At 57.8% G+C, this 16,369-nt stretch overlaps 1 protein-coding gene across 1 annotated transcript in view; it reads left to right on the top strand.

The window, feature by feature from the left end:
• ncoa2 (nuclear receptor coactivator 2) overlaps positions 1–16,369 on the top strand; it is a gene marked incomplete at its 3' end in the record, with an annotated part of 85,973 nt that overhangs the window by 46,640 nt on the left and 22,964 nt on the right. The window contains exons 11-19 of the mRNA XM_079755052.1: positions 481–1,762; positions 5,849–6,119; positions 6,863–7,069; positions 7,625–7,801; positions 8,227–8,359; positions 10,600–10,759; positions 11,329–11,628; positions 13,283–13,360; positions 15,361–15,829. Coding sequence (XP_079611178.1) covers positions 481–1,762; positions 5,849–6,119; positions 6,863–7,069; positions 7,625–7,801; positions 8,227–8,359; positions 10,600–10,759; positions 11,329–11,628; positions 13,283–13,360; positions 15,361–15,829 — 3,077 coding nt within the window. The remainder of the gene's footprint in view (positions 1–480; positions 1,763–5,848; positions 6,120–6,862; positions 7,070–7,624; positions 7,802–8,226; positions 8,360–10,599; positions 10,760–11,328; positions 11,629–13,282; positions 13,361–15,360; positions 15,830–16,369) is intronic.

Raw genomic sequence — 16,369 nt, 5'->3', positions numbered from 1 at the left:
ACCGTTGGGATGGGGCTGACCGTGTTGTGTTTGTGGGGACCGTTGGGATGGGAATGACCCGTGTTGTGTTTGTGGGGACCGTTGGGATGGGGGCTGACCCGTGTATTGTTTGTGGGGACCGTTGGGATGGGGGCTGACCCGTGTTGTGTTTGTGGGGACCGTTGGGATGGGGCTGACCCGTGTTGTGTTTGTGGGGACCGTTGGGATGGGGATGACCCGTGTTGTGTGTATGGGGACCGTTGGGATGGGGGTGACCCGTGTTGTCTTTGTAGGGACCGTTGGGATGGGGGCTGACCCATGTTGTGTTTGTGGGGCCCCCGTTGGGATGGGGGTGACCCGTGTTGTGTTTGTGGGGACCGTTGGGATGGGGGTGACCTGTGTTGTGTTTGTGGGGACCGTTGGTATGGGGCTGACCCGTGTTGTGTTAGTGGGGACCGTTGCAGAGGCCTGGGGGCTGACCCGTGTTGTTTGTCCCCGCAGGGAGCAGACCGTGTGCGGGATGGGCCAGGACATGGGACCGGGCGGCCCGGCCGCCGGCATGGGCCCAAAGCCCATGAACTCGTCCACGCCCGCCATGACGCCGCCCACCCCGGGCAGCGTGCCGGGCTCTGGGCCCCAGGGCCAGGACACCACCGTCAGCAGCAACAGCACGCCCTTCTCCCCCCCGGGCCCCGCCGGCCCCCGGGAGCCCGCCGCCATGGGGGGCCACATGCAGGGCTACCGCTTCGGCTGCCCCCCGCCCCACAGCCACGCCGGGGGCATGCAGCCCCCCCAGCAGGGCGCCGGCTGGAGGATGAACAGCCCGTCCCGCGGCAGCCCCAGCCCGGCCGGCGGGCCACACCCCCCCCAGCAGAACTCCATGGTGTCGCCCCGACACCGGGGCAGCCCCGGGGGCGCTGGCAGCCCCCGGGTGGCCGGGGGCCTGCACTCGCCCTCCCCCGTGGGCATGGGCCCCGGGGGGCCCGGAGGTAGCGGCCCCGCGGCTAGCGGACACGCTAACAGCTACACCAGCAGCTCCCTGTCCGCCCTGCAGGCCCTCAGTGAGTGCCACGGGGTCAGCCACCCCCACGCCCACACGCTGGGCTCCCCCGACAGGAAGCTGGGCTCCCCGGCTGGGGCCCCGCCCGGCCCGGGGGCCAACCCCCACGTGACGTCCAAGCCGGGCGAGGGCGGCGGGGGTCCCGGCGAGCCCTTCGGCCCCCACTCGGAGCCGGGGGGCCCGGGCGACGGCGGGGAGGCGGGCGAGCCCAAGGAGGAGCGGGACGGGGGGGCCGCGGCGGCCGACGGCCGTCTCCACGACAACAAGGGCCACACCAAGCTGCTGCAGCTGCTCACCACCAAGTCGGAGCCCCTGGAGATGCCCTCCTCCCCCGGCGACGGCAAGGACCCGGCGGGGCCCGGGGCACGCGGGGGCCACCCGGCCGGGCCCACCCACACCACCTCCCTGAAGGAGAAACACAAGATCCTGCACCAGCTGCTCCAGAACAGCACCTCCCCCGTGGACCTGGCCAAGCTGACCGCCGAGGCCACGGGCAAGGAGCCCGGGGAGCCGCAGGGCCCCGGGGCCGGCGTGGAGCTCGTCCTCAAGCAGGAGCCCCTGAGCCCCAAGAAGAAGGACAACGCGCTGCTGCGCTACCTGCTGGACAAGGACGACACGGTGCTGAAGGAGAAGGCCAAGCTGGAGCCCGGAGAGGTCAAGGTGGAGGCGGGGAAGCAGGTGAAGACGGAGAAGCAGGACGCCGGATACGACCGCGCAGAGCAGGTGGGTCCCGGGGGAAGAGCTCCTATTGGCTCAGGCCGGGGTGTAAACGATGGCGGCGTTGACGTGGGGAGGCGTCTGATATGAGGTGGCGCGCGTCCGCCGGCCGCTCTCCCGTGTGAAACAAACGCTTTAGTAGAGACGCCGTGTCCGATATGCGGCAAAACATCCAACTTTGTTGCTCAGTTCTGCTCTAGTTGTGTGTGTTTGTGTGTGTGTGTGTGTGTGGAACCCAGAAAAAGTCGTTGCACACACAGCATCTGGTCATCTCCCTGGCTGGGTGACTGGGGGGGGGGGAGGGGGGGTGGCTTCAAACAACTGTGGCATTTGGATGCGCCCCCTGTGGTTCCCTGTGGCCGTTTGATCCTGGCTGTGGCCCCCCTCAGCAGGGCCTGGACCGGGCTCAGGCTAGCCTGGTGCTAGGATGGAGGGAGGGGAGGGAGGGAGGGAGGGAGGGGGAGGGGGCCTGTTAGAGGGCGAGCAAAGGGAGAAAACTAAAGAAACCGCTGGAGAGAAAGGCAGTGGCTGTTGTTGGTGTAACCCAATATCCCCAACAACAAGGGAGGCAGGCAGCCACTTAGACTTGTGTTAGGATCTGGATCCTACCGGAGCCAGGCCGCTCCTACCGGAGCCAGGCCCCTCCTACCGGAGCCAGGCTGCTCCTACCGGAGCCAGGCTGCTCCTACCGGAGCCAGGCCCCTCCCACCGGAGCCAGGCCCCTCCCACCGGAGCCAGGCCGCTCCTACCGGAGCCAGGCCCCTCCTACCGGAGCCAGGCCGCTCCTACCGGAGCCCAGGCCCCTCCTACCGGAGCCCAGGCCCCTCCTACCGGAGCCCAGGCCCCTCCTACCGGAGCCCACGCCCCTCCTACCAGAGCCCAGGCCCCTCCTACCGGCAGACGGTAGCCCGGACGTCGTGAGCGGGGCGTCAGTGGGAACCACACTCTTTTCCTTGGAAACTGTGTGTGTGTGTGTGTGTGTGAGTGATGGGGGGTACAGGAGCCATGCGGTGCTGAAGTGAGTCAGGTGTAGGTTCCCTCCCCAACAGGAGAAGCCAGCCTTGGCAGGCGAAGTGAAAGCGATGAGCCATATGCTCCTGAGCTGGCCCTCCGCTGCCATGGAGACGGCGGAGCAGGAAGGCAGAGCCAGTGGAACGGGGGGGGGGTCACAGTGCTTTGAAGAACGGTTGCGTTAACAGATTTCCCAGCTCGCAGACGACATGCACAGCGTTTGGTGCGAGAGGATAAAAAAGTGCAGCGTCAACGTTAAAGCACGCTGTACCCCGGAGACGGACGGCGTTGGACTGGGTGGGGGGGGGTAGATATGAAACGAGCCGGAGCAGAGCAGCGGGCTATGACGTCATCACGCTGATGATCATGTACTGTAATGCAAGGGAGAGATCAGATGATACCACTGAGACGAGGCAGGGGGGGGTCCCAGAAGCTTGAGCCTATGAGCCACGGACCGCAGTGCATTCAGAGCGTACCATCCAGTGTGTTCATCTCCCCAGTGCCCCCCCTGTACAGTGCAGGCCCCAGATCCAACCCAAGTCGTCCGAGCAGACTACGGGGTCGTAAGACGAGCTGTGACGCGCCACAAAGCAAAACCACACACTGCTTATGTATCGCCTCCTCTCTTTACCACCTGTGCTGCCCCCCAACCCACCCCATACTCTCCTGTCAATGTTGGGGCTCTGAATAATTAATGGCGGCGGAGCAAAGCTACATTAGAGGAGCCGGGTGGATCCACCCAGTTGGCCTGGACCCCATTAACTCTTCCTGTGTGTATGGGGGGTCAGTGTGCGTGTGTGTGTCTCCACGCACAATGTTTCTTCCTCATTTTTCTCGTTAGATGGAGAATCTGCGCCCAAAACAAGGGATGCATGTGCCGACGTCGGTCGACGTGGCGTGAAACGTAGTTAACAAACACCCCGCCTCACTACAGTAATCCGTTGTCGAGGAGATGACAGTGTCGGAGGCTATTTCTGGCCCACAATTGGTCAACATGATTCTAGGCGGAAAAGAGCAGTTGTGTTTATTCTCTCTCTCCCTGTCCAAATCTCTCTCTCCGTCCAGATCTCTCTCTCCGTCCAGATCTCTCTCTCCGTCCAGATCTCTCTCTCCGTCCAGATCTCTCTCTCCGTCCAGATCTCGCTTTCCCTTGTTTTCTCTCGGCGTCTCTGAGTGACACAGGCTGAGTCAGTGCCATGCCTCTGTTTATTATCAAAGAAAGTCCATGTTGACTCTGTCTTTTTTACATCTCCCCTTCTATAACTTAACCCTGGAGAGAGACCGACCAGATGAGCTGGGGGGAGGAGAAAATGGGAGGAGAAAGAAATGAGAGAGGAGGAAGGGAGCAATCTGAGAGCGTACAGGAGCATTACATCATTCCTGACCTCATTAGGGCTTCTCTCGCTCGCCCTCCCTCCCTCTTCAATTCTGTCTCTTTTCTCTTACCTTCTCCTCTGCTCTGTACAACTCTTCCTCTCCTTTTCTCTCTATCTTTCTCATTTTCTTTCCCTGTTTCCCCTCGGTCCCTCTTCCCCCTTGGATCGTATTGAGCCATACTCTATCTGCATCTGTGTTTGTGTGCGTGCTACACTCTTAATGCTTCAGCCATTTTTATTATTTATTAAATGTGGGTTTTCTCGTGTGTGGGTGTGTCTGTGTGTGGGTGGGTGTGCGCGCACGAGAGGTATTTTGCGTGCATGAGGGTGTGAGAGGAGGAATATATATATATATATATATATGTATGTATGTATGTATGTATATCTATATGTATATGTGTGTGCGTGTGTTTGAATGGGAGTGTTTTCAGTGAGTGCGCAGGCTTTACTGTACAGTGGAGTCGTGATCCCTGGTGCTCTGCCACCTGCTGGTGGTTCACAGGCAGTACAACTTATTTACCTTAAGTCCCTCAGCCCACCCCCCTCACCCCCCCCCACCCCCCCCCCCCCCCCCCCCTCTCTCCTCTCCCCACCCCTTTCCCTGAAGCGCTGTGATCACTAAATCCATGTTGCTGTCTCAGCAGTGTGTAGACCATTATTTGCATTTGGGTTCCTTTCACACAACGCAGAGCAGGCAGCCATAGAGCAGCACAGAGACACCGACTCCAGCGCCCGGCTCACCGGAACAACAAACGATAATAAACATACAACATATAGCGGCGTACGGCAGCGTCCCGGACCGGGACATCAGCGCCCAGCCGATATAGCGGCGCTATATCAAGCACCCAACCCCCAACCCTGAGAATTCGCGACCTAGGATTCTGTGTTGGACACCAGTTGGACAAACAGTTTAACCAAGCTTTCCTCGTTGTGTGTGTGTGTGTGTGTGTGTGTGTGTAACCTTGGCCTGGCCGATCCCAACAGCAGCACAGTTGTTTACCGTGTGTGTGTGTAAACAACTGTGGCCCCTTTTGGCCCCGCCCTCTCATATCAAACGCGACACACGCACCCAGCGGTGCACGTCCTCAGAGCCGTCGCTGACACCCCAACCCATCATTGAGGAACGGCGTTGGGCCCATTCTGATAGTGTTCTGTGTGTCCACACGGGGGGCTGAAGGGAGGGAGTGTGTGTGTGTGTGTGTGTAGTGTGTGTGTGGCGGGACACCACGGCGGCCGATAAGCCAGTGGCGGGGGGGGCAGCCTAGGTTTGATAAAGCTAAGGCGATGTGAAGGCTGGCCTAGATCGGCCGCCTGTAAAGTGGTCCAGTTGGGGCTGCTGCTGCTGTCGTCATCATCATTAGTGAACAGCCCCCACAGAGAAGAACCCTGTTTATAATGAGCAGTAGGGGCTATGCCGTCGCCATACCTGAGAACGTTGGCTGGGCGTTATAAATTGTTGTGGTGTGTGCCGAGGAGGGGCTTTTTATCGTGCATTCGCTCGCTCCTGGTGCTGTTCTTAAACTGTGACCTATTTCTGATCACACTGACCAGTGTGTCATCTCCTCACCCTTCCTCCCCCTCTCTCCATCCATGTCCCTTCCTCTCTCACTTACTGACTCTTCATCCTCTTCCTCTCTCAACTCCTCTCCCATTTACCCCACACTCTATGTGCACCTCTCCTCCTCGTTGCTCTGCTGTTGTTTAGTCATCGGAGCTGGACGACATCCTGAATGACCTGCAGAGCGCCCAGCCTCTATTTGGAGACCAGCGGCCGGTGTCGCTGCCCAGCACCATGGACAAGCAGAACATCATCAACGACATCCTGCAGATGTCCGAGAGCAGCAACCCCGCCTTGGCGGCGCAGCAGCAGCATCAGCAGCAGCATCAACAACAACAACAACAACAGCAACAGCAGCATCAACAGCAGCAGCAGCAGCAGCAGAGCCGGCCTATGGGGCCGGGCATGGGCCCAGGGAGTGAGTCCCCCATCACCACCACCTCCACCACCACAGATAACCCAGGCACACAAGCGCACAGGCCCCATTGAGCCGCCCTGGCTGCAGCATGGCATTAGCGCTGGTTAAGGGGTTTGATTCCCGCTGGGCAAGGCCACGCTAACAATGTCCGCTCTCCAGCTGTTGATGCGACACACATCATGTCATCACGACACACATCGTGTCATCTGCAGTGAAGCCCAACAAGTGGGCTTCACTGCAGATGACACGATGTGTGTCACCTTTGGCATACAGCGGACGCTTTTATCCAAATCGTCTGATAAATGGATTCGTTTTTTAAAGATAAATATATTTATTTAAAGTAGTAAATGGCACACACTTATTCATTTTCATTTATTTGAGCCTACATTAGGCTAAGAAACCTCTTCCCTTTCCCTGACATATATTAGCACTATGCTTCTGAAAGGGGCATTCTTTGCAGCCATTTTCTCTATTCTTCCCCCCCCACCCTACTTGTATTGGGCCAGAGGAATCCATTAAACAAATGAGAGTACAATATCAACTTCTATCGCCATCATTTGTCCGAGATAGATTTACCAGCACGTAAATACATTCATGTCTATATTATGACAGTGATTTGTGGAGCCTCAAGATGAAGCTTAAGGTGTAACTTATTAATTATCTTTATTGTCGTATTCATTGATCTTCCATTCCAACACTGCGGTCATCTTAACCCCTCCTGGTCCCTTTTCGGTCCACCACAGATTTCGGCGGCGTCCGACCCAACCAGCCCGGCCGGGCCCCCCCCATGAGGAGTGTGTCCCTGGACATGTCCATGTCCCCCCAGAACCCCTCGCTGCAGTACCCCCTGAGGGCCACCAGCCCCTACACCCTCATCCAGCAGCAGCAGCAGCAAGGCATGATGGGAAACCACGGCATGATGAGCAGCCAGGCCGGCATGGCGAACGCAGGTGGGGCTCGTTTATTGTTCCTCGTCTTCGGCTGTGTTCCCGGGGATGAAGGTGTCTGCTCCAGTTGTTTCGTTGTTGCTGTGGGGTGTTTTGAATCATGGTAAAACATGACTTCATCTTGTTACGCAAACCCATTTCTAGCTGTTGAATCGATCTGCATCCACCTGAACCTGCAGGTGAAGGGAGATGGATGAGGTTGGACACGGGGCTGGTCATAACATGGGGGCTCTTTATAGCTTCGCTGTCTGTTGAGTTTCGTTTCAGTGTTTACCGTCAACGCTGCAATTCTCAATCACATGAGAGGAAACTACGTCTCAGAAAGTGGTTACTCTGTGTGTGTGCGTGTGAGTTTCCGTGTGCGTGTGTGTGTTGAATCTTTCCCTCTCACACATTCTCTCCCCTGTTGTCGTCAAACGAGGCCCAGTGACTCACTTCCTGTTCCAGGAAGAAAGGCTCCCCAGCTGTCAACACAGTTCACACACACTGCTACTCGTTGCACTTGATGCCTTCAACGTGTGTGTGTGTGTGTGTGTGTGTGTGTGTCTCTCTCTCCAGGGCTCATCGGTCCGGGCGGTCCGCGGCCAGGCATGCAGCAGCCAGAGGGTTGGATTGGCTCTGCGTCGGCCCCTCCCCCCGGGGCCACGGGGCGCCTGGGGCCCAATGCCGCCCCCATGAGGCCCAACAGCCAGCCGGGCCCCCGGCAGATGCATCAGTCCACCATGATGGCCAACGGTGAGAGAACGGAGTCCAGGGAGAGAGGCGCTGGCTGGAGGGCATTTAGGAACCAAGGAACCCGAGGACCCCCCCTGCTAGACCACATCAGGGAGATCTCCCCCCTGCTAGACCACATCAGGGAGATCTAGGCTAACCCTAACCCTGGCTCTGGGTTAGGCTAACCCTAACCCTGGCTCTGGGTTAGGCTAACCCTAACCCTGGCTCTGGGTTAGGCTAAACCTAACCCTGGCTCTGGGTTAGGCTGTCCCTAACCCTAACCCTGGCTCTGGGTTAGGCTAACCCTAACCCTGGCCGTGCCAGCCTCATCACACTCCTCAGATGTCCACGGAGATGGTAGACCCAAGGGGGAATGCCTTGACTCCAGGCAGCCCCTGTTTGTCTGTTTCCACGGTAACCCTAACCCCGCCCTCGTCTCCTCCCAGCAGCTCAGCCAGGGATGGACATCGGCATGGCCGGACACCAGTTCTCCCAGCAGCAGGCGCCACCCAATCAGACGGCTCCGTGGCCCGACAGCATGATGCCCATCGACCAGACGGCCTTTGTCAACCAGAACAGGTACGGCGTTCCCCCGACCCCCGACCCCACCAGAACAGGTACGGCGTTCCCCCGACCCCTGACCCCACCAGAACAGGTACGGCGTTCCCCCGACCCCTGACCCCACCAGAACAGGTACGCCGTTCCCCCGACCCCTGACCCCACCAGAACAGGTACGGCGTTCCCCCGACCCCTGACCCCACCAGAACAGGTACGGCGTTCCCCCGACCCCTGACCCCACCAGAACAGGTACGGCGTTCCCCCGACCCCTGACCCCACCAGAACAGGTACGGCGTTCCCCCGACCCCTGACCCCACCAGAACAGGTACGGCGTTCCCCCGACCCCTGACCCCACCAGAACAGGTACGGCGTTCCCCCGACCCCTGACCCCACCAGAACAGGTACGGCGTTCCCCCGACCCCTGACCCCACCAGAACAGGTACGGCGTTCCCCCGACCCAACCAGAACAGGTACGGCGTTCCCCTGACCCCCGACCCCACCAGAACAGGTACGGCGTTCCCCCGACCCCCGACCCCGACCCCACCAGAACAGGTACGGCGTTCCCCTGACCCCCGACCCCGACCCCACCAGAACAGGTACGGCGTTCCCCCGACCCCACCAGAACAGGTACGGCGTTCCCCTGACCCCCGACCCCACCAGAACAGGTACGGCGTTCCCCCGACCCCCGACCCCGACCCCACCAGAACAGGTACGGCGTTCCCCCGACCCCACCAGAACAGGTACAGCGTTCCCCCGACCCCACCAGAACAGGTACGGCGTTCCCCTGACCCCTGACCCCACCAGAACAGGTACGGCGTTCCCCCGACCCCCGACCCCGACCCCACCAGAACAGGTACGGCGTTCCCCTGACCCCTGACCCCACCAGAACAGGTACGGCGTTCCCCCGACCCCACCAGAACAGGTACAGCGTTCCCCCGACCCCACCAGAACAGGAACGGCGTTCCCCCGACCCCACCAGAACAGGTACGGCGTTCCCCCGACCCGACCAGAACAGGTACAGCGTTCCCCCGACCCCACCAGAACAGGTACGGCGTTCCCTGACCCCGACCCCCGACCCAGGACCCTCACTCCCAGGGCATGGTTACCCATCGGCCCTGAGCTGAACACTGCGCTGTACCGTGGGGGAACATGACGCCATGTTGGTCATGTTGATGGTTCTTCTGCCAGCAGCAGGTTTTTAATCCCGTATCGTGTTTTAATATTATGATCGACGCTGCCCCCCCCATCCCTGTTCCCCTGCCCGGTCCACCGGTTCCTCTGACGGGCTCAGCCTCTGCTCAGCAGTATAGTGAGATGGTGCTGGGGGCTCTCAGTCTGTCCCTCTCTGTTCATTAAGAGCTGCAGTGCTATCAACGGGCCAACACCAGTAGGCCTCTGGGACAATAAGGCCCAGAGCCCTGCCGTTCTCCTGCCGTTCTCCTACCGTTCTCCTGCCGCTCCCCTGCCGTTCTGTTCCCCTGTGGTTCTGTTCCCCTGCCGTTCCCCGTGTGGTTCTGTTCCCCTGCCGTTCTGTTCCCCTGTGGTTCTGTTCCCCTGTGTTTCTGTTCCCCTGCCGTTCCCCCTGTGGTTCTGTTCCCCTGTGGTTCTGTTCCCCTGCCGTTCCCCCTGTGGTTCTGTTCCCCTGTGGTTCTGTTCCCCTGTGGTTCTGTTCCCCTGTGGCTCTGTTCCCCTGGGGTTCTTTTCCCCCTGTGGTTCTTTTCCCCCTGTGGTTCTGTTCCCCTGTGGTTCTGTTCCCCTGTGGTTCTGTTCCCCTGTGGTTCTGTTCTCCTGTGGTTCTGTTCCCCTGGGGTTCCCCCTGTGGTTCTGTTCCCCTGTGGTTCTGTTCCCCTGTGGCTCCGTTCCCCTGTGGTTCCCCCTCTGGTTCCGTTCCCCTGCGGTTCTGTTCCCCTGCGGTTCCGTTCCCCTGTGGTTCTGTTCCCCCTGTGGTTCTGTTCCCCTGCGGTTCCGTTCCCCTGTGGTCCTGTTCCCCCTGTGGTTCTGTTCCCCCTGTGGTTCTGTTCCCCTGTGGTTCCCCCTGTGGTTCTGTTCCCCTGTGGTTCCCCCTGTGGTTCTGTTCCCCTGTGGTTCTGTTCCCCTCTGGTTCTGTTCCCCTCTGGTTCTGTTCCCCTGTGGTTCTGTCCCCCTGTGGTTCCGTTCCCCTGTGGTTCCCCCTGCGGTTCCGTTCCCCTGTGGTTCCCCGGGCCCTCCGTCTGGCTGTACCCTAGCAGTACTACCGTTCTCTTACCCCCTGCACCCCCCAGGTCGGTGTACCCGGGCCCCCAGGACGAGCTGCTGTGTGCCGGGGGCCCCGGGGACGGGCCTCCGGCAGACGAGGGGGCCCTGCTGTCCCAGCTCTACACCGTGCTCAAGGACTTCGACGGGCTGGAGGAGATCGACCGCGCCCTGGGGATCCCCGCTCTGGTAGGCCAGGTGAGACCCCCCCCTCTACCAGACCAGCTGGGGGTCCCCTCTGTTCCCATGTTAACAGTGTGGACCTCACCATGTGGTTAGACTGTACCATTCATACAGACCTTACTTTGATATTTACCGTCTGTAGAACACACCTCACTGTATATTGTCTTGACCGTGTCTACATGCTGCCAATCCACAGGCATTTGTGTGTCTGAATTGTCTGTTCAAAATCTCCTCGAGGCTGTTGGTGGCTCAACCAGCGGGTGTTGAACCGCTGCGGGCGCTTGGCTCGGCCTATCACACGGCCACACGGAAAACCAGTCGTAGTGATCCAGTTGTGCGGGATCTGTGAATTAAAAGAAGGCCAAAGCATCGGCACAATAAGATGAACACAACTCACAGGGCCGGTGCATAGCAGCCCTGACGCGCGCGCGCGTGTGTACGTGTGTGTGTGTGTGTGTGTGTGTGTGTGTGTGTGTGTGTGTGTGTACGTGTGTGTGCGTGTGTGTGCGTGTGTGCGTACGTGTGTGTGTGTGTATGTGCGTGTGTGTGCGTGTGCGTGCGCCCCCCCCCACCAGGGCCAGGCGGTGGACCAGGACCAGTTCTCCCAGCAGGACCCCTCCATGCTGCTGGACCAGAAGCCCCCCATGTACGGGCAGCAGTTCGCCCAGCCCCCCTCCCACATGGGCCAGAGGGGCTACGCCGGGGCGCCCATGCAGGAGCCGTCCTTCCACCCCATGGGGGGGCCCATGGGCCCGCGGCCCGGCTACCCCATGCTGAGGATGCAGGCGCGGCCCGGCCTGAGGCCCGCCGCGGGGGTCCCCAACCAGCCCAACACCCTGCGCCTGCAGCTGCAGCACCGGCTGCAGTCCCAGCAGGTACTCACCCTCCCACCCTCACTCTCTCACTCTCTCACTCTCTCACTCTCCCACTCTCTCACCCTCTCACCCTCCCACCCTCCCACCCTCCCACCCTCACTCTCTCACTCTCTCACTCTCTCTCACTCTCTCACTCTCTCACTCTCTCACTCTCCCACTCTCCCACTCTCTCACCCTCTCACCCTCTCACTCTCTTACTCTCTCTCACTCTCTCTCACTCTCTCACTCTCTCACTCTCCCACCCTCTCACCCTCTCACTCTCCCACTCTCTCACCCTCCCACCCTCCCACTCTCTTACTCTCTCTCACTCTCCCACTCTCTCACTCTCTCACCCTCTCACCCTCCCACTCTCCCGGTCTCTCTCACTCTCCCACTCTCTCACTCTCCCACTCTCCCACTCTCCCACTCTCTCACTCTCTCACTCTCTCACTCTCTCTCTCTCTCTCTCTCTCTCTCTCTCTCTCTCTCTCTCTCTCTCTCTCTCTCTCTCTCTCTCTCTCTCTCTCTCTCTCTCTCTCTCTCTCAGACTATATCACTCTCCTGGTCTCTCTGACTCTCTCACCCACGCACTATCCCATTCACTCTCTCACTCTCTCTCTCTCTCTCTCCCACTCTCTCCCACTCTTCCACTCTCTCTCTCACTCACTCACCCACTCTCTCACTCACTCACTCTCTCTCCCACTCTCCCACTCTCTCGATCTCTCATTCTCTCAATCACTCACAGTCTCTCTCACTCTCTCACCCACTCACTATCCCACTCACTCACTCTCTCACTCTCTCCCACTCTCCCACTCTCTCACTCTCTCGCTCTCTCACAGACTCACTCACTCACTCTCTTACTCACGGACACACACACACACATACCAGCACATACAGTACACACACACACGCACACAGCAGTACATACAGTACACACAAACACACCAGCACATACAGTAAACACACACACACATACAGTAAACACACACACACACACACACACACACACACACACACACACACACACACACACACACACACACACACACACACACACACACACACACACACACACATCTGCAGCAGGTTTGACTAGGCTGTGCCCAGCTGGAGGCGATGTTGTCTATTGATCCTGTGTACTCGCTCTGTGATGCCCCCACTCCGCTTAAGGGTGAGGGAGAGGGGGAGGGGGGGATCAATAGAGATGGGATTGTGCACACAGATGGTAGTTGTGTAATTAGCCTTGGGCTTGACATTTTGGCAGAGGATCCATAGGTTATGAGAAATGGCTGGGGATGTGAGTCCATGCGCCATCTGCAGGCCATTGAGGGCATTTATTCTGGAGAAATCCTCAGCCTGTTTTATGTTAAGTCATTTAGCAGGCGCTGTTATCCAGTGTTACTTGTAGTGAACTAGATGCATGTCATTAAGGAGCTGGTAGACGTCTTGCTCTATAAAGCTAGGCTGGCTGCGCTCTAATACTGGGATTGAACCCAGTATCTTTGGGGTGGGAGTGGAACAGTACCCTGCCCTCACAGCTCAGCACGTCATTGTCAATCACGGTTTTGTTGAATAATATTTGCAGAATACCATTCGATAGGCCAGCAACGATCCCAACGCTGCTTTGACTTAGAGAAGAACTTGTAACCCGTGTCCTCTGTCTGTTTCATAACAGAATCGCCAACCAATGATGAATCAGATGAGCGGTGTGTCCAACGTCAACCTACCTCTCAGAGCCAGCGCTCCGAACCAGGTGCGTTACCCCCCCCCCCCCCCTGTCGTCCCGGTTCAGACCGCTCAGATCCGGCTCGGTATCCCAGTGAGCCGCTTCTCCCAGACCAGGGACTGTCTGGCTCCTCTTGGTTCATCCACGTTTAAGGTCTCATTTTTAGGCTTGTTCATCAATGTGTCGATCATAAAAGAGAAGGACCATGTAGAACGCACGTTATTTGGTGTTCCGAAGCGTCAGGCAAGGCCATGCATTAAGTCGGAGCGGGAACAGCATAGTCAGCGCAGCCCTGCTGGCCCTAGAGAGAACCACTATCTGATCACCACCGTCAAACGCTTGATGCATTCATATTGTAGTGATGTAAAACATGTGGAGATTGTGGACATAATTCAGATTCTCCTTGTGACCCTCCCCACTGGTTCAGCTTTCATCTTCATCGTGTTTTTAGAGTCTAGGAACAAGGCAGTTAGATGTATTTAGTCATGTATCCTATGTAATGTACAAATGTGTGTATGTTATGTGTATCTATATGATGACCGGCCGCCTCTATGGGGTCCATCACATTCCAGTCCATCCCCCATTTGGACAGTAAAGTTTATTTGATTTGATTTAATTGAGATATACTACTTTTGCATCCTCATATGCCCTTCAATTTAACAACTATGAGGTCTGAAACGTGTGAGAGAAAGGAACACAACTTTAAGTTGTATCAAGGATCGTGAGAATAGAGGTTTTCCATGCCGCAATGCCTTAAGGCACAGGCGCGTTGGAATGGGCGTGACGGTTCAATGTTCATTTAGCATTTAGCAGGTGAATTCATCCAATATAACGAATTATGCACAGGCGTCATTGAGGAGAAGGTAGACGCTCTATAGACCTTCAGTGAACTCTATAGACCTACAGTCAGCTCTATAGACCTACAGTGTGCTCAATAGACCTACAGTGTGCTTAATAGACCTACAGTCAGCCTGGCTCTATAGACCTATAGTCAGCTCTATAGACCTACAGTCTGCTCTATAGACCTTCAGTCTGCTCTATAGACCTTCAGTCTGCTCTATAGACCTTCATTCTGCTCTATAGACCTACAGTCAGCCTGGCTCTATAGAGCTACAGTCAGCCTGGCTCTATAGAGCTACAGTCAGCCTGGCTCTATAGAGCTACTGTCTGCTCTATAGACCTACAGTCAGCCTGGCTCTATAGACCTACAGTCAGCTCTATAGACCTACAGTCTGCTCTATAGACCTTCAGTCTGCTCTATAGACCTACAGTCAGCCTGGCTCTATAGAACTACAGTCAGCTCGGCTCTATAGACCTACAGTCAGCCTGGCTCTATAGAGCTACAGTCAGCCTGGCTCTATAGAGCTACAGTCAGCCTGGCTCTATAGAGCTACTGTCTGCTCTATAAACTTACAGTCTACTCAGCTCTATAGACCTACAGTCTGCTCATAGACCTACAGTCAGCTTGACTCTATATACCTACAGTCTGCTCTATAGAGCTACAGCCTGCTCTATCGACCTGTAGGTCAGCCTGGCTCTATAGAGCTACAGTCTGCTCTATAGAGCTGGAGCCTGCTCTATACACCTGTAGGTCAGCCTGGCTCTATAGAGCTACAGTCAGTTCTATAGAACTACAGTCTGCTCTATAGACCTGTAGGTCAGCCTAGCTCTATAGACCTACCATCAGCTCTATAGACCTACCGTCAGCTCTATAGAGCTACAGTCAGCTCTATAGAGCTACAGTCTGCTCTATAGACCTTCAGTCAGTTCTATAGGCCTACAGTCAGCTCTATAGACCTACAGTCTGCTCTATAGACCTACAGCCTGCTCTATAGACCTGTAGGTCAGCCTGGCTCTATAGAGCTACAGCCAGCTCTATAGACCTACAGTCTGCTCTATAGACCTACAGTCTGCTTTATAGAGCTACAGTCTGCTCTATAGACCTGTAGGTCAGCCTAGCTCTATAGAGCTACAGCCTGCTCTATAGAGCTACAGTCTGCGTCCTGACCCCTCCTCCCTCCTTCCAGGGGACCATCAACGCCCAGATGTTGGCCCAGCGGCAGCGGGAGTTGCTCAGCAACCACCTGCGGCAGCGTCAGGTGCAGCAGGCGCAGCAGGTGCAGCAGCGCAGCATCGCCATGCGCGCACAGGGCCTCAGCCTGCCGCCCAACATGGCCGCCAACGCCGCCGCCGCGGCCGGGGGCATGGGTAACCCCCGGATCCCCCAGGGCAACCCCCAGCAGTTCCCCTACCCGCCCAGCTACGGTACCAGTACAGGCCTGGCCTCTCCGCCCCCCCCCACCAGCCCCTTCTCCTCCCCTCTCTCGCCCGGCCTGCCCTCTCTCCCCCCCAACCCCCAGCTCCACATGCATGGCTCCTCTTCCTCCTCCTCCTCCTCCCAGATGATGATGGGAAACTCAAACATGATGGGCGGACAGTACGGGGCGGTACTCAGCCCCCAAATGCAGCACAGTGCCTTTCAGTTCCCCAACTCAGGTACTGCCCCCCCACCCCCCACCTCCTCCTCCTCCCTCCCCCCCTACCTGTGTGTGTGTGTGTGTGTGAGAGTGTATGTTGGCGGGTCATTTGGTCGGTCTGTGTCCCCAGTCACACAGCATCATGTGCTTTTGTGTTTAGTAGAAGCCTAGGCCTCATCCGGCACATCAGAAGATACTCCTCCCTCGCTCGGTCCAATCACAGTAGAGCCTGATTCAATTCAACCCATACTGAAAACACTCCGACCGTAAGAGGTGGTCGCTGCTCTTCCACTCTTGGCCACTAGTGGGCGCCAGCCGCCTGTCCCAGAGCGGGCTCCTCTCCCTCTGTTGGGGGGGGCGGCTCCTACTGGGCCGTCCCTCGCACTGTGATGGGATCTCCTCCAGCAGCAGCCTCCCTCACAAGGCCCCCCCCCCCCGACAGGGGCTGTGTAATCGGGGATGATCGGATAACGCGGCGCCATAATACCGTCCCACTGGGTCGGGGAACCATGTGTTCTGATTGATCCCACCGTCCGCTAATCTGATAGAGATCAGCCTG

Source organism: Pollachius pollachius (genome assembly GCF_949987615.1).
Source record: "Pollachius pollachius genome assembly, chromosome: 17".
In the NCBI taxonomy this organism is placed as follows: domain Eukaryota; kingdom Metazoa; phylum Chordata; class Actinopteri; order Gadiformes; family Gadidae; genus Pollachius; species Pollachius pollachius.
This window is presented reverse-complemented; position numbering and strand designations above follow the sequence as displayed.